This window comes from Argentina silus (assembly GCF_951799395.1).
Source record: "Argentina silus genome assembly, chromosome: 4".
In the NCBI taxonomy this organism is placed as follows: domain Eukaryota; kingdom Metazoa; phylum Chordata; class Actinopteri; order Argentiniformes; family Argentinidae; genus Argentina; species Argentina silus.
Genome location: NC_139658.1, coordinates 7,318,388 through 7,342,744, shown reverse-complemented (window position 1 = coordinate 7,342,744; position 24,357 = coordinate 7,318,388). Strand labels below are relative to the sequence as shown.

The 24,357-nt window shown below is 45.1% G+C and overlaps 3 protein-coding genes across 3 annotated transcripts in view; all 3 read left to right on the top strand.

Moving 5' to 3' along the window:
• Positions 1-6,419, top strand: part of LOC310803470 (guanine nucleotide-binding protein G(s) subunit alpha) — a 22,947-nt gene extending 16,528 nt beyond the window's left edge. The window contains exons 6-12 of the mRNA XM_083668247.1: positions 560-614; positions 736-809; positions 1,069-1,127; positions 1,872-1,992; positions 2,452-2,582; positions 2,728-2,795; positions 3,309-6,419. Coding sequence (XP_083524373.1) covers positions 560-614; positions 736-809; positions 1,069-1,127; positions 1,872-1,992; positions 2,452-2,582; positions 2,728-2,795; positions 3,309-3,455 — 655 coding nt within the window. The 3' untranslated portion in view covers positions 3,456-6,419. The remainder of the gene's footprint in view (positions 1-559; positions 615-735; positions 810-1,068; positions 1,128-1,871; positions 1,993-2,451; positions 2,583-2,727; positions 2,796-3,308) is intronic.
• A 1,341-nt stretch (positions 6,420-7,760) lies between these two features.
• Positions 7,761-19,419, top strand: ipo9 (importin 9). The gene is made up of 23 exons (XM_083669069.1): positions 7,761-7,967; positions 9,673-9,734; positions 9,920-10,006; positions 10,339-10,540; positions 10,798-10,973; positions 11,189-11,308; positions 11,497-11,597; positions 11,899-11,957; positions 12,093-12,244; positions 12,544-12,642; positions 12,931-13,037; positions 13,129-13,268; positions 13,630-13,792; positions 14,446-14,672; positions 14,821-14,969; positions 15,290-15,418; positions 15,649-15,924; positions 16,133-16,299; positions 16,646-16,779; positions 17,279-17,398; positions 17,667-17,774; positions 17,935-18,011; positions 18,473-19,419. Exons 1-23 carry the CDS (start codon positions 7,802-7,804, stop codon positions 18,581-18,583), a joined length of 3,132 nt encoding a protein of 1,043 aa, XP_083525195.1. The 5' UTR covers positions 7,761-7,801; the 3' UTR covers positions 18,584-19,419.
• A 618-nt stretch (positions 19,420-20,037) lies between these two features.
• shisa4 (shisa family member 4) lies at positions 20,038-24,055 on the top strand (the record flags this gene model as incomplete). The annotated part of the gene is made up of 5 exons (XM_083667657.1): positions 20,038-20,098; positions 22,911-23,094; positions 23,251-23,399; positions 23,583-23,786; positions 24,015-24,055. The coding sequence occupies 5 exons, from the start codon at positions 20,038-20,040 to the stop codon at positions 24,053-24,055; spliced, it is 639 nt and encodes a 212-aa protein (XP_083523783.1).
• Between the last annotated feature and the right edge of the window lie 302 nt (positions 24,056-24,357).

The following is a 24,357-nucleotide window of genomic DNA, read 5'->3' as shown; positions in this document are numbered from 1 at the left end:
CGTCTGTCTGTCATTCTGTCTGTCTGTCTTTCTATCCAGCTGCTGTGGCTGGGTTTGAAATGACATACTTCCGTACTAGTTAGTCATCACCCACTTGTGTCATCTACTTAAAGCTTGGGAAGGTATCTGGTCTGGTTGCTTTTACATTTGACATTTGGCAAACTATTAGGGGTGGCCATCAATTTTTTCCTACAAATACAGTATTTTAGGTGCATGAGTTGTTGAAAGACAGATATTGGAAATGTTGGCCTATTGCAGTTTTAACTGTTTCATTCATCAAGGTCTTGGTATTGGATAACAGCTCTAGTGACTAATAGGTTAATATGTTAATGCTGATCATTGTTGATTACTTAATTGTTCCTTTAGGGAATTTATATGGGATTTCGTCATGTTCAGGTCAAGAACAGAATTCCATGTTTATATTTTGGGCCTTGATTTGAATTGATAGCAAGAAAATGTTAGTTGTTATTTGTTTACCTTATTTGTTGCATTAATACTATGCATTTCATATGTTGTCTTTGACAGACAAATGTAATACACCCTGCCTCCTCTTTCACAGCTTTCTAGACAAGATTGATATCGTGAAGCAGATCGACTACAGTCCCACTGACCAGGTACGTGTGCGTTTCTCACGACAGGAAGAATATAAATATATTTGATAGAATAATTACAAATTCTATATCCTATAAACACCTTGTTGTTAATCTGTGTCCATCTCTCTCTGTCATCTCGCAGGACCTTTTGAGATGCAGAGTACTGACTTCTGGGATCTTTGAGACAAGATTTCAAGTGGACAAAGTCAATTTTCAGTAAGTTTTGAATAGTCATATTTGTTTGTGGATATCGACTAAATACCTTAGATAACTGTTGAGTGAATAACTGTCAAGGAAATATTTCATGTAGTAGTTTAGGTGACGGGTACGGTACACATTAATCAACATATCAGGTTACATATCAATGTAAATGCATCAGAGTTAGCTAGATAGGTGACGTACATCCGTCCCTCGGCAGGGATTACAAACGCTTGTAATGTTTCAGTGAGTCTCATTGTCTGTTTTCTTCTCACAGTATGTTTGACGTTGGAGGACAGAGGGATGAACGGAGGAAGTGGATTCAGTGTTTTAACGGTACATCCCTTTTCCCTCCATATTTACAGTGTTCCATATGACATTGTCTTTTCTTTGTGGGCATGTATAATGTTGCCGTTTCCTTCTGACCTTTCGTTTTATTTCCGTTTAGCCTTTTTTCTATGAATGTGCAACCTCTGTCAACCTCCCCTTCAAATCTCTTAACATGTAGGCCTGTCCTTGTGGATTGATAAGATACATACTGTAATGGGGTATCAGGCTAGATTTTCTAACACTAGGATGACATCAGCATCTAATGTGTTGTCTCCCGTCAGCGTCGAGGCTCAGAGCGGCGTGTAGGAATGACGCCTCCTGTCGTAAGACGATGCTTCTAATGAGCATCCGATAAATGACAGGGTTGAATCTGTATACATAGAAGGAGTAGAACTGACATGCCCGTTCAACGTTCCATGGAGGGTGTACTGTTGGCCATCTTTTCATGTCCCATTTGGAAGTTCTAGTTGACAGCTTTATTGACAACCTACTCAACTCAACTGAGTTGCTACGGTGCTACTTCTGAATTTGTGTCTTCTCCATGTGTTCTACAGTACCGTACAGTACAGTTCAGATTACCATGGCAGAATGTATTACAATTCCATGTCAGCCATCTTTTGGTGTACGAGCCAAATTGCCATATCCATTCTACTCATTCTATTTCTATGGTCCCACCATCTGTAACCCATGGGTATCTCAGGTATCATATCTAACCAATGATGATTCTCTCCTACTTTTTTTTCTCTCCAGATGTGACGGCCATTATCTTTGTGGTGGCCAGCAGCAGCTACAACATGGTGATTCGAGAAGACAATCAGACCAACCGCCTGCAGGAGGCCCTCAACCTCTTCAAGAACATCTGGAACAACAGGTACGCTAGCGTTAGCCTCCTTTGTCAGATCTCAGACGGGGGACATGCTTGACGGAATCGCTAACCAGTGTGAACCTTATGCTTCTGTGAAGTTGAAACATCTCTGAAGTCATTCCACTTCATGTTGTAACATCATACCGTTGAGTTTACCTTTAAAGTCAAAATCTAACGATTTAGGCTGAAAGTCCATGTCTTAAGTATAAGTATGTCAATATATACAACCATTTTCTGCCGAAATAAGCATTTTTGGTTTAAAAAATAGATGTTTAGACCAAGACCACAAGTAAATGGTGATGGGTAGCATTCGTTATGTCATAGAGGTAAAAGTTCTCTGCTCTGCTCTGTCGGCCCTTTTTTGGTTCCAGATAGTGTTTGGGAACCCTGGCCATGGTGGGTCTGCTCTACTGTAAGTCAGGCGTTACCTACTAACACATCTAATCTCACTCCTTTCTTCCCCAGGTGGCTACGGACTATCTCGGTAATCCTCTTCTTGAATAAACAGGACCTGTTAGCAGAGAAGGTTTTGGCGGGGAAATCTAAAATAGAGGAGTATTTCCCAGAGTTTGCTCGTTATACCACGCCTGATGATGGTAAGTGAGATAAAGTGATGCTCTTGTGCAACTCTACTGTTACTTAGTTACACCGTATGGAAATGGAACTGTTTGTTATTTGGGTAATCAGGTGACAATAAATGAATGAATGACTGATTGTTGCCTATTGATCCTTGTCCACCAGCAACACCTGAACCAGGGGAGGATCCTCGCGTCACACGGGCAAAGTACTTCATACGGGATGAGTTTTTGGTACGTCCAATTACATGTAATACAATACAATACAAGACAACACCATACAAAAACATAGTTTTTCCTGTGAGGGGACTTCTTTTGTGGAGTGGTAGGCTACAAACAAGTGTCAGCACTAATCCACCATGAGTCGCCATTACAGCGCCAAGAAAACAATATTAACATTCAAATACAAACAGTAGACAGTAGATTACAATTGGTTATATAACATGTATCTATTTACACACCTTGGTCTCCGATTGTCTAAGAATAAGGTGTACGTACATCTATAGTTGTAACCCCGTTTTCCATGAGCAGGACTGTTATTCTGTGATGATCAGGGGAGGCTGGTGGAGGTAGAAATCGGAAAACGTGTGTGTTTGACACCATTCCTCACTCTGATTTCTCCCTCCACCGGCCTCCCCCTGATGATGATTCATCATGACACAGTTGAGAAGTCTGAGGTGTCAGACGATGTCTATCATTACCCATACCTTATTGTCACCGTCAATTCCCTTGGTGTCCCATTTTCAGAGGATCAGCACGGCCAGTGGGGATGGAAGACACTACTGTTATCCCCATTTCACCTGTGCGGTCGACACAGAGAACATTCGCCGCGTCTTCAACGACTGTCGAGACATCATACAGAGGATGCACCTACGACAATATGAGCTCTTGTGATGGGAGTGGGAGGAAAGACTCCCGGTGTTCTGCCTATCCATGACCAGTTTAGCCCTCTCCTCTCCTCTCCTCATGCCACCAACTATCACCCCCCCCCCACCCACGCCCTACCCCCCACCCCCCACCCCCCACCCCTTCCATCCTGATAACAAAGCCCTTCTCCTGGGGAGACACTGTTTCTAATAAAGCCAATGACAGTGCAACAGTGACGATGATGACTACAACTACAAGCCAGGACTGCTGACTGAACTCCGCTGCACTTTGACCCTGTGCTCAGGACTGGAACCCATCTCACACAGTACAGGCTCTCTCTCTCCCTCTCTCTCTCTCTCTCTCTCTCTTACACACACACACACACACAGTCTTGCACGCACACTCAGAACCCTTTCTCCGTTTTTCAGTGTCTCACATCACATTCACTCCCAACACACACATACTGTACTGTATGCACACACACACACACACACACACACACACACACACACACACACACACACACATTTGCGCGCTTTCCCCTTGTTCCACTGTTTTCAGTCTTGAAAAGCTAAAGTGCAGTGCCTGAGTTACTCTGCTACTTCTCAGTTGTCCAGAGATACAGTATATATGCACCTTGCCGAAGACAGACCCATGGAAGGACAGAAACGAGTTGGACAAACTGAAAGGATGGAAGAATGTAAACCAATAAAGAGGAGGGTTGTTGTGAGCATATTCTGCCTGAGGATGGATGGATGGATGGATGGATGGATGGATGGATGGATGGATGGATGCATGTAGAACTGAGTGTGACTTGGACACGAGACTGTCACATGTTCCTGCTCCTCAACGAATCAGTGAGGAGGAAAGGCAAAAACATACAATGCATAAATTCATGCATACAGTGAACTTCATGCAGTGCAAAAAATCCAAGCTATATATATAGATATTTATATATGTGTGTATATAAATATGTATATATATAATATAAATATTATATATTCCTGTAATAACACAAGTCAACTTTTAAGTTTGTTAGTTCCCCATGTTGTGTGTTGGTGTACACTGTGTGTGCGATCTGCCTTTGTGCACCATTTAATCCCTGTTTCTCCTGTTCCCTCCTTCCCAAATCACCCTCTCTCTCTCTCTCTCTCTCTCTCTCTCTCTCTCTCTCTCGCTCCCTCCCTCCCTACCAAACTTCAGTACCCTGAACATTACTGGCTGGTCACCTGGACTTTGATTAAGCCTACTCCTGAACTAACATGCATCTTCAATGGAGACTCCTTTGATCGTATGACTTAGTCCAGGACTTGGATTAATCTGTGTCTGGGAAAATCAATTAAAACGTGTGCGGATTATAGGGGAGGCTTTATTTAATAAGGAAAAACGCTAAAGGTAAAAGTGGATTAAGCAAAACAGACAGAACACTCATCTGGACACACACACACACACACACACACACACACACACACACACACACACACACACACACGCCTACCCCTTCCACATCCCTCGTCTTGTTCCCTGACACCTCTCCTCAACCCCTCCCAGGCTTTCAATATGTCTGTCTTTATTTTACTGCTGGACTATTATTCTTGTACAGACTGTAAAATGTATTATTTTGTACAACTTTATTGAAAAAAAATAACTTGTAGAAGATCCCTGTGCCTTGATCACGACTGTACGTGTAAAATGAGCTAAGATGTAAGGTATGTTTCACTGCGCTGTACAACTTGGCTGGCCTCAACCACCTCCCATACTGGCCCACCCCTGGGTGGGGGTGGGGGTGGGGGGGAGAGGCTGCCGTCTGTTGCTTAGTTTCCATTTTCCCACATTTGTTTGTCCGTTGATTCATTTGTTTTGCTTTACTCTCCTCTGGTTTATATAATAGGATTTGGAGAAAAAAAATGAAAGAAGTATAAGCAGACACACCACCCTAATGCTGTGTAGTGAAAGATCTTGAACCCTAACACAATTTAATATATATAAAATATGATTCAAATTGTATATTTTATATATATATATATAGACCTATATCTATCTCCTTTGTGAGCTCTCTCCCAAGGTTTTCTTTGCTTTTTGTCACCAACATCAGCCTATATTTTTGGAGGGGGAATCTGGATTAATCTGTAATCTGAGGGTTATACTATTTTATTTTGATTTTTTAGCTTTAACTCTTCCAAAGGGGAAGAAAATATCCAAATGCAAAACATTGCTTGTTTCTACATAAACCAAATTCTTTTTGCTTAAAAAAAAGAAGAAAAATGTATAAGTGTTTGGTTTATTCCTAGTTCGGCCCTACATTTTTTATGAGCTGCTGTTCTATATTCTCCCATCCAGGTTGTCAGACCTGAGCCAACTCCATGACAGTTGGAGAGTGGTGCAGCCAATGACTTAAAATATAGATATCGATGATGTGGAAAGCTTGCTTTGCCCAATCCAGTCACGTTAGATCAGTGATTTCTTCAAGGAAGGGAGGAAGGATGGATGGATTTATAAAGTATTGGAACAGGGCCCGGGTCCCAACCAAGACAACCCACTCTGTACCATGGAAACATACCCCAGCCAGCGGCATGCTGCTGAATCATGTGACAGCACCCAGCCATTGCCCTGTGTGTTACATATTTGCATTATAATGTGCATAATATTTATTTGTCATTTTCAACTCTCCTCAGATTTTGATACGAGAGCACACCAAGCTTTATGACTCTCGAGGTTCAGTGTTTTGGCCAAGCTTTTGCCTTTTTCAAAAATGGTGGTACAGGTATGGTGGGCAAACCAGATTTAAGCTATTACATTTAGTATGTTTGTTATGTTGATGTCTCTTCTGTTTTCCTAGCCAAACTCGCTGCAGCAATAAGTGAGTGTAATTTTAGCACCAAAAACCACCTGGCTTTTTCTATTTTTGCATTGAGTGTTTTCAATGTGCGTTGCTTTTTCCATGTGTCTAACACTTCCTGTACATTTTGTACAAAGACTCAAATTACAGCTGTAAAAGCAGAGTGTAACACTGTCTGATTAAAAATACACACACACACACACACACACACACACACACACGGATGACACACGGATGACACACACATAAGGATGGGAGGATTTATTGGGTACAACTAGATCGCTCATTGGTTCACCATTATCAATGCTTAGGTCACCCACTTGGCAGATGTGCTGTTGAATGAAAATATTCAAATATAATAGAATATAAAAATGAAAGAAAAATTATGATGATGGTGATGGTGACAAACACATGGTTGTCCTCACAGCCAGCAAGTGTTCTATATATACAGTTAGTGCCTAGGCTTAGTGTCCCACAAGCAGATCACATCTTGCTACAGTATATTGGTATTAAAAGCCACCCAAAGGATGTCCATTGCTACAGCATGATTCTGAGGCTGAGGACCAAGTCCCGATGAACTGAACTAACGAGGAAGCTACTGATCAGACAGCTGGTTATTTCAGTTGTCTGTCTGCATGTCAATTCAAGGTCAGCAAACCTTTAGATGTCATCTCATGTTGGTAAATGCTAAGTAGGATGCTTGCGATGACCCCACTCTGACGTCACCCCGTTGAAGTTGAGGGTTATGGTTAAGGTTGGGGTAAGGGTTATAGGTTTAGGGTTTAGGGTTCCCACTATCATCTCATGTTAGATAAAGAAGTCCTGTTGCACAGTGCCACACTCACATTCAAGATGACACATTTGACAACAGTTAAATTCCTTCATGTTTCATTATATGCAACCAGCTTGTTGAAGAGGCATAAACACCTTCTAAGCCATAGTCTCTTGTCATTACATGTCAGTTACTATCTTCACAAAGAATGGCATCATTATTTTACCAGATACATTGTATTATATCACTGAAGCATGAATAGGGTTGAAGGTACATATTAAAAGGTTCAGTGAGGCATCTCAGGTACCGACACCTGCCATACACACATAGGATCCCTGTAGCGCCATCTACTGTCTGAAGGTAAGTGGGTCGCAACCTAATTATCTATGGTCTATGGTCGAAATTCACATGTATGCAACTCAAGTGTCTGTCATATGTTTGCTCTATCCATGCTCTTGATGTATTCAAAGGGTGTTCAGTGTTTCAAACCTGACACGCATGACATGATTGTTTGTAGGTCGTGTTGTGAAAGTTTATTTTTGCATTGACGATGTTTCAATGTAGGTGGATTTATTACCTCCTACCCAGGAGATGGAGCTAATATGCGTTTGGCCAAACGGAAGTATATTCTTGGAAGAAAAATACTTTTTTCCTAAGCACCTCCCCCTGTAATTTCCATGCATTGGCGCGCTCCAGTGTCACGTTTACCCCTCCCCGGTGGAACTGTCGCGGGCTGCCTAGGCTGTGCGGTACCGTAAAAATATGGCAGGCATGAGTGCAGCGGGACCTCGGTCGGGTTCGGCTGCTGGGCCGGTTCAACAAGGACTGAAGGAAGCTTTAATCGAGACATTGACAGCGATTCTGTCCCCAGTTCAAGAAGTGCGGGCAGCGGCGGAGGAGCAAATAAAAGTGCTTGAAGTGACAGAGGGTAAGCTAGAGAAGCATTTATAGGTAGCTGCTAGCTGGCTACTGGTGACTGACCAGCTGATGAAGTGGAATGGGTTTCACATGGGCCTTTGCAGTAGCTAGCTAGCTAGATGTTAAAGTCAATTTCGGCAGACAGAAACATTACTGTCATGTAATGTGATGAAACTAGTTTTGTAAGCCAATCACTGCTGTACCTGAAATGTAACTTAACTAGGCCTTGAGATCGCCAGCTAGCTAGGAGGAAGCACATAAGCACATATGTCAACGCCATCACGTTGCTAGCTAAATAGATAGCGAGTTCCCCGGCAAAGCAACACACATGTGGAGTCCTCAGACAGTGAGCCCACAGCATCCTCATTCCTTGTTTGGCCTAGTAGCTACTAAGTTTTATGTCCTACTACTAGTTCTGTAAAGTATGGACCTGTGTCAGTCAATGGAAACCAAACTGGTTAAATGAACTGTCAAAATGACAATTTCACAACTTGGCTACCATAAAGGAGGACTGTAACTGGCTAGACATGTCTTATTAGCTAACTACAGTATTTGGAGTTGAGTTGGGTGGTGTGTTATCTCAAACAACTCAACCCGTGCTGCCCAAAGCTTTTATGTTCTAAGAATCAGGAAGCAGAATGGATGTGTGAATGGATTATCAATACTGAGAGATAATGGTATGGTCGCCATAGCAACCATTCAATCCAGAATGTCACGTTTTCCCGCGAAGGCTATTCTTGAGATTCCCGCCATGCTTCTTCCTCCCCATAGTCAACTGAGTGGTTCTATAGCTCCACATTTGTCATCACTTATCATGTTTTAAAATACGTTTGCTGATGGCCATTGAACCCATCTGGAATACACTTAAACTGAGTTGATGGTCCATCAAATATCTTTATCGCCACATTGTGTCCTATGCATTTTGTATACCATAAATGCACTGGCCACTCTACAGAATGCTAGCTTTCCGATATAAGATACTGGGCACCTAGCTAGCTATAGGGTAAATGAGTGGCCGACGCGTTTGTGCTATACACTATGCATGCGACAAAATCAGCTGCTAAAGCGTCGCCACTAATCCAAAGTACTGCGGGTGGGGATATAGGAACAGCATATACACTACAGTGCCTTTGTCCCCCTGCGTTCCTCCGGCGTCGCTAAAAGGCTGATTGTGCAGGCAGCCGTCGGGATATAGCCTACTGTAGTGTCACAGCAAGAATGACCCTGGCCTCTTTCTGAGGGAGCAGCTGTATGGGACAGTCAGCAGTAACATTGTCTCCTGGACTGTGATGTCACTTTTAGTTAAATCCGGTGACAGAGAGCGATGGCACACAGGCATGAGGGTCTGACTCCCCCCCCCCCTCTCTCTCTCCATCCCTCTCTCCCTCTCCCTCTCTCCATCCCTCATACTCTTAACAGGCCATGAAGGTGAAATACTTGGAATAGATCTGTTTCTAATACTGTTGATGCTCAAAAGGGCTTATCAATTAAATGCCTTTGCATAATCAAATATGTCAGTCCAATACCTTTTTGCTGTTTCTTATACTCTATTAGGCTACAGAAAACAGTATCCCATCTTGTGTAAATGCTTTTCACTCACTGTCCCTCAACCCCATGTAAATGTAAGGCCAGCGTGTATTAATTGAGTTAGCATTCCTTGTGATCAGTCCACTGTGTGTTGATGATGTCCTCTCATTGCTGCATTTGTGTTGTAGAGTTTGGAGTCCACCTGGCAGAACTTACGGTAGACCCTCAGGGAGCCCTCGCCATTCGTCAGGTGAGAAACACCTGTGTGTCTGTGTCTGTGTCTGTGTGTGTGAGCAGGCCGAGAGGCACCCTGAAAAGAGTGAAGGAGCTGTGACTAAAATTGTGTAGAGAGGGATAAAATACTCTGTGTGTGTGTGTGTGTGCACTACTCTTCAGTTTAGTTATGTTACTTTAATCCTGTTCCAATGTGTGCAGTTGGCCTCCGTCATCCTGAAGCAGTATGTGGAGACTCACTGGTGTTCCCAGTCGGAGAAATTCAGACCCCCAGAGACCACTGACCGGGTAAGACATACATCAGTGTGTCATAATCTACGAGTTTGGTTTACAAGTCAATGTCTGTCTCCTCAAATGCCTATCATGAATCTCAGTGAATAACCTTATTCCTCCACCTCAATCCTTTATCTATGTTTTCTAAACTCTTGTATATACTGGTCCTTGTATTTGTTTTGTAGTATGTCACATCTTTTACCATATGTTCTACTACCCATTGTTATTACTCTGTTCCTATACTTAGCCTCATACTTGTTGTATCTTGTGTTTTGTTTTTATCTAGATGTATGTTGTGACCCTGTATAAAGGGTTTAAAATCAACTTGCAACCCTCTCCCTCTCTAGGCCAAGGCAGCGATCAGGGACCTGCTACCTGGGGGTCTCAGGGAGGCTATCAGCAAGGTGCGCTCCAGCGTGGCGTACGCTGTATCGGCCATCGCCCACTGGGACTGGCCTGAGGCCTGGCCTCAGCTCTTCACCCTTCTCATGGACATGCTGGTCAGTGGAGATGTCAACGCTGTGCATGGGGCCATGAGGGTCCTCACAGGTGAGTGCTAGACCGCACACACACACACACACACACACACACACACACACACACACACACACACACAGAGACTCACTCATACACTCCATATAAACTGTGCTGTTGTGTATTTGTTGCTAAATCAAATCCAAAGGCTACAGCTGGGGTTCACTTTGGGAGAAGTAAAGCTATTTAATTATGTATATCTACTCTACTCTATTGGCCAGTTTAAATGCACATAGCTTGTTTTATACCAACCATCTTGCCTTCTCTTCTAGAGTTTACACGGGAGGTGACAGACACTCAGATGCCATTGGTGGCTCCAGTGATTCTACCTGAGATGTACAAGATCTTCACCATGGCAGAAATCTACAGTATTCGCACTCGGTCCAGAGCAGTGGAGATCTTCACCACCTGTGCCAACCTCATCTGTGCTATTGAGGAGCTAGAGAAGGTGAGGCTCAGTAGAACACTTTGGAAGGAGTCAAAGGATGCTTGGTTATCTGTAATTTGTTCCTTTAAGTTGTTGCTGACAAAGCCTATTAGTGAGCGGACTAAGAGAGCCAGGCTTTCTAGCACTGCACTGATGGTTTGGGTAATTGGGAAGGAACATTTAAAGGAAGTAATCTGGAAGACACTAACTATAGAGCGGTGTGTGTGTGTGTTCAGGGTGCAGCCAAAGCCCTGATATTCCCGGTGGTGCAGCAGTTCACTGAGGCATTCGTTCAGGCCCTCCAGATGCCCGATGGCCCGTCCTCAGACAGCGGTCTCAAGATGGAGGTCCTCAAGGTGAGCAAGCGGAGAGGAGAGCATGTTGGGAGATGGAGGCCAGAGGATGTCGTTAATATGTTCCTGAAGCAATCATGCCAGCTCTATTAATGACACTTCTATCCGCAAGGTTCCTTAAGTTGCACCTTCTGGACTGAAATTCAGATCTTTGGTCAGTCGTTACTACCTTACATGTTCCTCCTTCCCAGGCTGTGACAGCTCTCGTGAAGAACTTCCCCAAACCCATGGTGGCCTCCATGCAGCAGATCCTGCCCATCGTCTGGAACACTCTAACAGAGAGTGCTGCTTTATATCCTTCAAACTGCAGCCAGGTCCTGATACACTTTCTGTGCATGTCTGTCACTGCACTACAAGGGATAGTTCACCCAAATGTCAAAATCATGTTTTAGCGGTTAGTCACAGGGCCCAGATAAACAGTACCAAAGTCTGTCCCTGTCTATAGACTCATTTCAGGGTAAGGAACCAAATTATGTGATTTTGTAATTTTGGGGGTGGGAACTATCCCTTAGTGTAGACCAGGTGCTAGATGAGATGATCCTTAGGACACCTGATAGTGTGGAGTGAGTGGGTTTCCTTAACCAAGTGTGCACTTATGTCAGAACAGAGGTGAACTACACAGAGGAGGTGGATGACCCTATTGACTCTGATGGTGTGTACAACTTTGACATGATTCTATAGCCATGAATGTAGACTGTTCTGTAACGGGCTTATTTAGAACAAGGATACTGAACTGAAGTCTTCTGATCAGCTTGATGTATTAATATTGGTGTGTTTTCTATCCCAGGTGAGGTTCTGGGTTTTGAGAACCTGGTGTTCAGCATCTTTGAGTTTGTCCACACGTTGTTGGAGAACAACAAGTTCAAGAGCACAGTGAAGAAGGCTCTGCCTGAGCTCATCTACTACGTCATCCTCTACATGCAGATCACTGAGGATCAGGTACAAACTGTGTGTGTGTGTGTGTGTGTGTGTGTGTGTGTGTGTGTGTGTGTGTGTGTGTGTGTGTGTGTGTGTGTGTGTTTATATATATATATATAGTATATGCCATTTAGCTGACACTTTCATCCAAAGCGACTTACATTGAGTGTATACGTTTTTCAGTATATATGGTCCCAGCAGGAATCGAACCCACAACCTAAGCATTGTTAGTGCCATGCTCTACCAACTATGCCACAAAGGACCACTGTCATGTCCAGGTTGTGCTGTGTGCCTGATCATAAGTAGTGGTGTCTCTGTAGATCAAAGTGTGGACGGCCAACCCGCAGCAGTTTGTGGAGGATGAGGATGACGACACCTTTTCCTACTCTGTCAGGATCTCAGCTCAGGACCTGCTCCTGGTGAGAACCCCCACATGGGAAACAGTTACAGTGATGTATCCATAGAGATAGAACAGCTGTTCTGTGGGTGTATCTGTGTTCTGTACCGGTCTGTAATGTACATTGTGTCTTCTGTAATGCTCTGCGCAGGGGCCAGTGGAATTTCCTGTTGAAGGGTAATTCAGTTTTTTTGTATTGTTGTAATTTGTGCTGTCTCAACCTCCTCTTCCTCCTCCTCCTCCTTCATCCTCCACCTCTACTTCCTCTTCTTCCTCCTCCGCCTCTGCTTCCTCCTCCTCCTCTCCTCAGGCTGTGGCCACAGAGTTCCAGAACGAGAGTGCAGCAGCGCTGGCAGCAGCAGCAACAAGACACCTACAGGAAGCAGAGCAGGCCAAGAACAGTGGCAACGAGCACTGGTGAGGACCCTACAGAGGCAGTGACACACACATGCTGTCAGTGTCTATATGTCTCTTCCCTCACCACCCTGTCGTCTGTCCCATACTCCAGGTGGAAGGTCCACGAGGCGTGCATGTTGGCCCTGGGCTCGGTCAAGATGATCATCACTGAGAACGTGAAGAACGGCAGGGTTCAGTTTGACATGCATGGCTTCCTGGCTAACGTCATCCTGGCTGACCTCAACCTCCAAGGTCAGTCTAAGGGATAAACTAAGGTGATGTGCTTGACCTGCAAAAACCATGTTGAATTTCAAAATTGGGTTGAAGTTAGTATTAGGGTTTGGTTGGGGTTACGGTTACAGTAAGGGTCAGTTTAAGATTTAGACCTAGTCCGATACTGGTTAGGAAGGATGGTTATAAAAGCAATATGGTGATACTTCCACTAGAGAGCCAATATCATATTGCTTGAGTCTATCCAATCCTCTCAGATCTTCAGAAGTGGGTAGAGAGTAAGGGCTAGGGGACGATTCTGATGCATTTTGGTATTCAGCATATAAGCCCAGACAATGACCCCCCCCCCCCCCCCATCTCTCGCCCACCCTCCCCCTTACAGCGGCCTCTCCCTTCCTGCTGGGCCGGGCCCTGTGGGCAGCCAGTCGCTTCACTGCGGCCATGTCTCCTGACCTGATCCAGCAGTTCCTCCAGGCTACGGTCAGCGGTCTCCACGACAGCCAAACTCCCGCGGTCCGCATCTCAGGCGTACGGGCCATCTCAGGGTGAGGCTGCTCTCCTTCACTACCAGTGCACAGCACACTTTCAATAGAGTAGAATACTTGATTATTCGTTAGGAAATGGTTTAGCCATACACAGGTGCAAACGTGGTACACACACTTACAATCACAGGGAACCACACAAACACAGCAGACAGATACATACAACACAGATGCATACAGAGCAGTTTGTTTTGGGCACACGGCTGGGCTGCTATGGGCTCTAGGGCCTTTCAGGGCCACATTGAGGTGGTTTGGGTTGGTTGGTTGGTTGTTTCTCTTTATGTAGAGTGTATGTTTTTGATGAGACAGACTGGTTAGCTCTCTTACATGTGATCCATTGATTAGAATGTGACACGTTTGATCAGTTTGTATGTGTTTTCAATGAGACATGATGAGATTGAATTTGTGACGTTTCTCAATCTGACATTAAAATACTTGTACCTCAAACGTGCTGCTTGCTGGCTTTATGGATCAATTTCTCTGTGAAAGCAGCCAGGTAAAGCGCTGTAGTAGTGACAGTTTATTTAATTTTTTCCTTTTTTGGGGGGCAGTCCCACTCCTTTCATATTTTTTTACTGTCATTTACTGAGACTGGACAGAATAGAACCCAACCCACCCAGTGCCAGTGTGTTGACTTATTGATGTCATCCTCCCAGGTACTGTGAGCAGCTGAAGCTGTCGGAAAGCACCCACGTCCTGCAGCCCTTCCTGCCTGCCATCCTGGAGGGGCTGGTCCAGCTGGCGGCCCAGTTCAGCTCCGAAGTCCTCACCCTGGTCATGGAGACGCTGTGTATCGTCTGCACCGTAGACCCCGCCTTCACCACCAGCGCCGAGAACAAGATCTGCCCCCTCACCATCGCCATCTTCCTCAAGTACAGCAACGGTAACATAGGCACCTACTTTTCCTCCCCTCTCCATCTATCCTATCCATCCTGTCGCTCAGTGTCACTCAACTCGCAACTTTGCATATTATTTCTCTCTTTCTCTCCACTCCCAGTCTGACCTCCTCAATGTGTCTCTCCTCTCCTCAGACCCAGTTGTGGCATCTCTGGCCCAGGACATCTTTAAGGAGTTGGCCCAGATCGAGACGTGCCAGGGCCCCATGCAGATGCGCCTCATCCCCACCCTGGTCAGCATCATGCAGGCTCCCACCGACAAGATCCCCTCGGGCCTCTGCTCAGTAAGTCACCAGAGGGACAACACACAACGATGGCGCCCTTATACTTTGATTTTTGTGGCAGAATGATATGTTCAAATCATATGTTCAAAAGGGCAGGTTCTCAGTCCTACAAGTTTGAGAGTCATACATGTTTTTTCTACCTTGTCCGCACATTATTTATGCTTTAATTTAATTATTCTTAATGTCACTTTTTTGTCTTTCTACTATGTGCAAGTATAATAGAAAATTATAATATTCACATACAGTATTCTCCCCTGTGTAGTATCCAGTATCCCCCTCTCACCTGTTCCTGACTGCTCTGCTCTGTGCTGCTCTTCCAGACAGCCATAGACATCCTGACCACGGTGGTCCGACACACCAAGCCCCCCCTCTCTGAAATGCTCGTATTCCAGGCCTTCCCCGCGGTGGCTCAGTGTACGCTACGCACAGACGACAACACCACCATGCAGGTGAACTCTCACCCTCTGCGGACGGACACACACACACACACACACACACACACTCACTATGCAGGTGAACTCTCACCCTCTGCCACCCATCTAAACCTCCCCCTCCTGTATTTAGTTTAGTTTGTTTGACACACAATACGAAAACCTACATGTACATGAATAACGTCTTCGAAGATATAACCCCTAAGCCTTATTTCCATTGTGGTCCTGTGTGTGTGTGTCCTCTTTAGAACGGAGGAGAGTGTCTGCGGGCCTACATCTCAGTATCTCTGGAGCAGGTGGGTCAGTGGCGGGACGATCAGGGTCACAGCGGCCTGTGGTACGTCATGCAGGTGGTCAGCCAGCTCCTGGACCCGCGGACATCTGAGTTCACGGCAGCATTCGTGGGCAGGCTGGTGTCCACGCTCATCTCCCGGGCGGGCACTGAGCTGGGCGAGCAGCTGGACCAGATCCTCCGAGCCATCCTCAGTAAAATGCAGCAAGCAGAGACCCTCAGTGTCATGCAGGTAGGAGGGGAGACAGAGATATGGAGAATTGTTGTTCTCCAGGATGTTACGGTGTCCACAGTCTGACACGCTAATAAAATAGTTGTATTGTTTTACAATTGAACGGTGAAGTACTGACTAGCGTTCTATTACCAGCCTACGGTACACTGAACTGACCTCAACCTTCTCCCTGTCTCTCTCCTTGTCTCCCCCCCGCCCTCCCCCCTAGTCTCTGATCATGGTGTTTGCCCACCTGGTCCACTCCCAGCTGGAGCCTCTGCTGGAGTTCCTTTGCAGTCTGCCCGGTCCGACGGGTAAACCTGCCCTGGAGTTCGTCATGGCGGAGTGGATGAGCCGCCAGCACCTCTTCTATGGGCAGTATGAAGGCAAAGTCAGGTGAGCAACAGGCCAGAACAACAAACCCTAATTCACACGGCTGGGCTGGGCTGGGCTGGGCTGGGCTGGGCTGGGCTGGGCTGGGCTGGGCTGGGCTGGGCTGGGCTGGGCTGGGCTGGGCTGGGCTGGGCTGGGCTGGGCTGGGCTGGGCTGGGCTGGGCTGGGCTGGGCTGGGCTGGGCTGGGCTGGGCTGGGCTGGGCTGGGCTGGGCTGGGCTGGGCTGGGCTGAATCAAGCACACCTCAACTACTCTCACATTTTCTTTTTCATACCACTCTGGGATCGTCTGTCTGTTTGCATTTCCTTTTCTACCTTGTTAATGTTGATGTAATCTCTCCTCCCTACAGCACGGTGGCGCTGTGTAAGCTGCTCCAGCACGGCCTCAACACCAACGACAAGCGTCTTCAGGACATCGTCGTAAAGGGAGAGGAGATCTACGGACCTGACGAGGGCATCCGTACACGCTCCAAATCTGCCAAGAGTATGACTCTTCTTTATTTTTCTCTCTTTCATTTGCATCCCCTTTTGCATTTTTTTTTCATAAACAATAACGTTTTCTCATCTTACTGCATCTTCCTTATTAGAACCCTCATGCACACCACATGTTTCTGATTGGAGTCACGCCTCGCCAATCATGTGATTCGCTGAAATCAATGTGTGCAATAGCCTGGGGACAAGGTCATCCCTGAAGCCACACTTGTGCATGCCTCCCATAGAGTTATACACACTAGAGTGCGCACTCCCCTAAATAATTGTGATGTACATGCAGTGCCTGGGAAACATGCCTTCTCTAGGGCTATAACTCTATGATGCCTCCACAATGGCTTTAGAAACATAGGATTGGTGTTGGCATGGGCTCGCGCACCAATCCTATGCTTTTAAATCCATGTTCAGATTCCACGTAAGGAAAGTATGTGTTTCAGAGTAGTGTTTGGTAAAGGTAGACCTCTCCTTTAAAGGTTTCTCTCTTCTGTCTACAGACCCAGAGAGGTGGACCAACATTCCGTTGCTAGTGAAGGTCTTTAAGCTGATAGTGAATGAGCTGTCGTCAGTGGTGGAGGCCAACGCCACGCGGGCTGCTGCAGCAGACTGGAGCCAAGGTAACTCATCGTCATCGTTACATGGTGCTTTATTCGATGGCTGTCTTTGACCTGAGTGAATGCATGGATCACTGGTACAGAGCAGCCTATCACACACACACACACACACACACACACACACACACACACAGCAAAGACAGACAGTTCATTTGACCCATCCAGAAAATGCAGGTGCCGATAAGACACGTGGCTGTCGTTGTTAAAGCTAGTCTGTGTTATGGACAAGAGCTCACCTGTGGCCAATCGCCGAAACGTTTTGTTTCTGCAGATTCCACTGGTATGTGGGAGGAGCAGGAGGAAGAAGAGGATGATGATGAAGAGGATGAAGGGTTAGCTGGACAGCTGCTCTCAGACCTAATTGCTTCTAACAAATATGGTGAGATCTCTTCTCTCCTGGACTCTTCCACTGCTCTTCATTCCATTTGTGGAGCCATTGGAGCACTGTTTGTGTCATGTAGCACAGATATTAAACTTTTTTTTTTTTTTTAAACTGATGAGTAAATGTGATATTAAATTGCCTTGTTTAATTAATTAAGATGAAGACTACTATGAGGATGATGACGAGGAAGATCCAGATGCCTTGAAGGACCCCATATATCAGATTGACCTCCAGGTAACCATGCCCCCACTAATATCTCTAATGTAACCCTTCACTTATCTCTTTCATCTCTTCATCTTTTAAAAAAAAAAAAGGAGTGGACATCCACCCTCCTTTTCATATTTTATCTTTATTCAGACAGGTAGAAGTTGTAGAGAAGAGGTAACAGTGGAAAGGGTCAGAGAAGTAGAAAGGGTCAGGGGTCAGGATTCAAACCCTGTCAGCCCAGGGGTATAAGGTTGTGGGAGGCGGCGGTGCTTTAAACTGCGACACACTCCAGCCCGGCACATCTCGTTTCATCTCCAATGGTATCTCTGTTTGTTGACCTGACGAAGGCTACCTCTTGGCCAAAACGTTGTTTTGTGGTGGGGGAAAAAAGCTCTTGGGAGCAGCTTATTCCGTGTGCTGGCTTTTCTTCATGATTTTGATCTCTGTTTGAACATGACTGGTGATGGAGGTGTGTCTGTGTTTTCCAGGCCTACCTGACAAACTTCCTGACCCAGTTCGCCCAGCAGCCGTGTTACAGTATGTTTTCTGGTCACCTCAACGACGCCGAGAGGAGAGTCCTGCAGTCTATAGGCATCTAACCTACCCCCCTCTACCCCCCCACCCTACCCTACATCAACCCAAAACTCTCTCGCCCAATCCTTTTACTCTACACCAATGTAACCCTGAGTATCGGATTGGCTTCCATTGGCCAGGTGGCACCCTTGACTTGACCTCCATCTTCTACAGAGGACTATGGAGAGGAAGAGACAGACATGCACTTTTCCATCCCCCCACACCTGTCTCTCAAATCGGTCTTCAAGGATGAGAAGAAAAGGACTGCAGACTTATGGAGATGGAGGAGGAGTAGGTTTGAGGGGAAATGGGAGAGGGTGTTGAAGCAGAGGCACACCCAGGTTTGTTCTCAGAGAGGACTGGGAGACGGTCCAGGGTGTTCTCCTCATGATGTTCTCCTCAGTGTGTCTCCTTGCTCCTCTGCACTATGAGACTGGTAGAGTTATTATGGGATGTAAACGGACGGGTTGATGATATGCAATGGGAACAGGGGAACCATGATATATGAACTGACTGAGTATTTTACTGTGTCCCATTTGTAAACTCAACCCACTTATTTTTGTGCTTCTGTAAAAGAAAATAAACTTCCAAGAGGCAAAAGAGACTTCATGATGATGGACAGTCAAGGAAACTAAATCTTTGAGATGGAGAGAAAAAAACATTGGCGGCCTTATTTTCAGAAACCGTTGACTTTTCTGATGGGAATGAAAACCTTGCGGGCTCCACACAGTTGTGGCTGGGGTCTGGGTGGGTATGATGAGGGATTCACACTGTTGCCATGGTGACTCACAGCCTTGTCATTTCCTTGTACCCACTGGAGTTTGGGATGAAATTTCTAAATAAAAGTCCCAACAGGACACCATTTTCAGTTTCCAGCATTTTTTTTTCACTCTTGCAGCTTGTATAACAGGAGGTATAATAGTGTGAGACTTGCCAAATCCAAAGCTACGTAGTCATTTATGCACTTATGATATCAGTTGTCATTGCCTTGAATAGTTCAAATAAATATTTACATCCGTCATAAAAGATATGCACAATCACTGAAAGGTGACAACTGTAGTTGTGTGAAAATTACATGACTGATCTGTTCTGAAACCGTCTCTCAGGGGTATTCTACCTTGGTCTTGTTACTATGGCATCTCTCACTTATGTAAAGCGATGCTCCACATGGAATAGATGGTATTCTGTCATTGCCAAGTGCCCATTACATGCAATATTCTTTCTTCCATCGAGGCCGGGGAGGCGCTAAGGAACCTCACTGGCTCTCATCCGACCCTCAGGCGAACAGCGTCACAGGCAACCGATGGTCGCTGTACAGATCTTGTTGATCACGAACCTCACTCCCGCCTGACTGTCATGTAATTCCAGCGGTAGATTATGATCATACCGCCAGTCGGACTATTTCTATATTTAATCTATAAAAGCCGATATAATCTACGTACGTTTTGTTTTGTAGGCGCTGTAATTTAGAGTAGTCAAGATGTCACTTATCGCAATGGTTTTGGTGGCGGTGCCCACCGTCGTTCTCTCCGCCTGGCAGGGTAAGATGATGCTGCTTGTATTTTCTTATAGGCCGCACCAGTCGTCAACATTTCTCGAAACAATTTGCATGTGCTAATGATATTGTTCCATCTGTGATCGTTGCATTATTACTAAATTGAATGCGCTCACAATGTTACTATGTTGCAACCTGATATGGTAGAACATTCTGCGTGGTGGTGTCATGTCATCATGCATTTGTTTTGTTGTTTTCTATTTCGGGTAAGCCTCCAAGCACTACATATTATTTATAGTTTATGTAAATAACAGCCTTTATGTACTGTATGTATTATATAGCATGTGGTTGTTTAGAAATGCAGTGCACTATCAAGACAGATATCTACCTATTGATTGGTTTGTTTATGATATTATAATTTCACTCAGAACATTACCTTTCATTGCATTACGGCTAAATACAGTCAATCAAAAATGACCCAATATTGGCTACACATCACATTAGCAGCAAATAATGCAGGGTCACAGAACAGATCACCTTACTTTTATTAGATAGTGTAACAACTTCAGAGACTTTAATGACTAAAAGTTGCTAATGTTGTACTGACCAGGAATTGACCTAATTCAATTGACATGGTTATTATATTATTACATGGTCAAAGTAATGCATCTGGAGTCCTGTGGTCCAGAAGGAATTGCCTTTAACTGGCGCTGTAAACTAATCCAAGGGCCGTGGACCTAACCCTAATTCATAATACAGGGCTGAAGCGAGTGAAGCTGAGTTGTGCTGGGCTGGCCTAGTTACGCATATCTGCCATAGTTGCTGAAACACTGCTGAAAAGGACAATGTGAAAAGAAAATATCTGAGCCAGCACAGTATGATTCTGGTTGGCCCTTTAATGTGTGAAGCCTTAGATGCAGGTGGTTGAATGACCTACATTAGCAAGTCCAGTATACAGTGCATTCGGAAAGTATTCAGACCCCTTCACTTTTTCCACATTTTGTTATGTTACAGCCTTATTCTAAAACGGATTAAATTCATTTTTTCCCCTCATCAATCTACAGACAATACCCCATAATGACAAAGACAAAACAGGTTTTTAGAAATGTTGGCTAATTTATTAAAAATAAAAAACTGAAATATCACATTTACATAAGTATTCAGACCCTTTACTCAATACTTTGTTGAAGCACTTTTGGCAGCGATTACAGCCTCAAGTCTTCTTGGGTATGACACTACAAGCTTGGCACTCCTGTATTTGGGGAGTTTCTCCCATTCTTCTCTGCAGATCCTCTCAAGCTCTTGTCAGGTTGGATGGGGAGCGTTGGTGCACAGCTATTTTCAGGTCTCTCCAGAGATGTTTGATCGGGTTCAAGTTCAGGCTCTGGCTGGGCCACTCAAGGACATTCAGAGACTTGTCCCGAAGCCACTCCTGCGTTGTCTTGGATGTGTGCCTAGGGTCGTTGTCCTGTGGGAAGATGAACCATTGCCCCAGTCTGAGGTCCTGAGGGCTCTGGAGCATGTTTTCATCAAGGGTCTCTGTGTACTTTGCTCCGTTCATCTTTCCCTCCGTTCATCTTTCCCTCGATCCTGACTAGTCTCCCAGTCCCTGCCGCTGAAGAACCCCACAGCATGATGCTGCCACCACCATGCTTCACCGTAGGGATGGTATTGGCCAGGTGATGAGCGGTGCCTGGTTTCCTCCAGACGTGATGCTTGGTATTTAGGCCAAAGAGTTCAATCTTGGTTTCATCAGACCAGAGAATCTTGTTTCTCAAGGTCTGAGAGTCCTTTAGGTGCCTTTTGGCAAATTCCAAGTGGGCTGTCATGTGCTTTTTACTGAGGATTCTCCCATCTTCACAGAGGAACTCTGGAGCTCTGTCAGAGTGACCAATGGGTTCTTGGTCACCTCCCTGACGATGGCCCTTTTCCACCTATTGCTCAGTTTGGTCAGGCGGCCAGCTCTAGGAAGAGTCTTGGTGGTTCCAAACTTCATCCATTTAAAAATGATGGAGGCTACTGTGTTCTTGGGGACCTTCAATAATGCAGACATTTTTTTTAACCCTTTCCCAGATCTGTGCCTCGACACAATCCTGTCTCTGAGGTCCTCGGACAATTCCTTCGACCTCATGGCCTGGTTTTTGCTCTGACATGCACTGTCAACTGTGGGACCTTATATAGACAGGTGTGTGCCGCTCCAAATCATGTCCAATCAATTGAATTTACCACGGATGGATTCCAATCAAGTTGTAGAAACATCTCAAGGATGATCAATGGAAACAGGATGCACCTGAGCTCAGTTTCGAGTGTCATAGCAAAGGGTCTGAATACTTATGTAAATGTGATATTTCAGTTTTTTATTTGTAATAAATTAGCAAACATTTCTAAAAACCTGTTTTTGCTTCGTCATTATGGGCTATTATGTGTAGATTGATGAGGAAAACTATTTATTTAATCCATTTTAGAATAAGGCTGTAACATAACAAAATGTGGAAAAATACTTTCCAAATGCACTGTGGAAAAGACCACAAAATGCAGATCTGATGCCGATGTGTCTCAGTTTGATGAAGGCTGTAATAGTGCCGCAGTTTTAACCACTGCAAAGAGATTTTAAGGTACTATACATTTAAGGTGGATTTTAGTAAAGAGCTTGACCAAGATTCAGTTTCATTCCAGATCAAAACTCACAACTTTAAGGCTGTTGCCTCTCTATAGATGGAGAGAGTGAGTGACACCAGCCTCTATAACACTATCCTATTCCCTTTTTCATTAATAATAATAATAATAATAATAATAATAATAATAATAATATATGTGTGTGTGTGTGTGTGTGTGTGTGTGTGTGCTTGCGTGTGTGTGTGCAGTGAGTGCCAATGAGGACTGCTTGTGGTACGTGGATAAGAATGGCACCTGGCACAACGGTTTCGACTGTGCCCTCATCACGTTCTGCTGTGGGAACTGCCACAAGCGTTACTGCTGTCTGGACGCCTTCAAGATGATCACTGAGAGGGAGCAGAAACGCTGCATGTTCTTCCAGTTCAGGTGTGTGTGTGTCGGGCATGGTTTTTAGTCCAGGACTAGGCTTAATCTGTGAGAAACTAGCCAGATACAGTATGAGGAGTATAGGGTCAATAGGCTTACTCTGTAGAGGCTTTGAGGAGATGTCTGACATGTCTTTACCACCGCTCTCTGTCCTAGCCCCACCACATTAGCCGGCATAGCTTCCTCCATTCTGCTGTTCGTGGCTATCATCGCTACCATGGTGTGCTGCTTCATGTGCTCCTGTTGCTACCTGTACCAGCAACGACAGCAGCGTGGCAGGACTCCCTATGATGGCAACGCATATGGTAGGCCGACTACACACTTACACACACACACACACACACACACACACACACACAGACACACAAAGACACACACTTCGCTTACACGCACATACAGTGATGATACTAATATACCAATACAGGGAGAGATTCATGGCCATTATAAAATCCATGTTGACTGATCATGAAACTCTGTGTGAATTTCAGCCCAGCAAATCCCAATGGCCAGCTTCCCTGTGGAGCCCATGTATGATGCGTATGGGAAACCCCTGGCCCTAGGACATGCTGAGTTTCAGCACCCTGGCTACCCAATGGCATCTCAGTACCCCGGGATGCCCCAGCCGTACCCCATGATGCATCCGGGCCCTTACCCCCCATACCCCATGGCAGACCCAGGGTACAGTCAGGGAGGTAAGAGAATAACCTGTTATCCCTGAGTGGCATGATGTTGATACCAATACTTTATTGATCCAGTCTCATTGAAATAGGAATCTATTTTTCAAGGGAGCCCTAGCACTATATAGAAGTATTATAGACATGCTAAGGAAAAAATGACTGGGCTGATATATTGTCTGATGTATAGTAGCCAGATTGTGTGTTATAGAATGAAATTGACCTCCTGGGTGTTGTGTGTTGCAGCCCCCCCACCCTACTCCCCACGACAATACCCCGGCCACTGATGGAACAGCATACTGAACCACGCACTCTGCGAGAGAAGAGAGAGAGAGTGTCAAGAGAAGAAGGCAGTAGCTCCAGAGCTGTCCTAGTGGTTTGGCTGTGAAAAAGATCACCAGAGGCACTTTAGTTTTGTTTATTAATTCATATGTCCTTTGTGGAACAGAGCATTCATTGAATCAGGTTCCTCTTACAATCTGAACCTGATTTGTAATGACAGTTTTATTGTGGACATGTCACACTATCCTGAGTGAGGTAACCATTGTTACCATCGTTACCATCGTTACCAACGTCCTCTCACCTGATA

Excerpts from the sequence above, each read along its gene's own strand:
- ipo9 (XM_083669069.1), top strand. The coding sequence starts at position 7,802 with ATGGCAGGCATGAGTGCAGCGGGACCTCGGTCGGGTTCGGCTGCTGGG. Across the intron at positions 17,399-17,666 it reads TGCAGCAGACTGGAGCCAAG|ATTCCACTGGTATGTGGGAG; the intron begins GTAACTCATCGT and ends TTGTTTCTGCAG. Across the intron at positions 18,012-18,472 it reads TATATCAGATTGACCTCCAG|GCCTACCTGACAAACTTCCT; the intron begins GTAACCATGCCC and ends TGTGTTTTCCAG.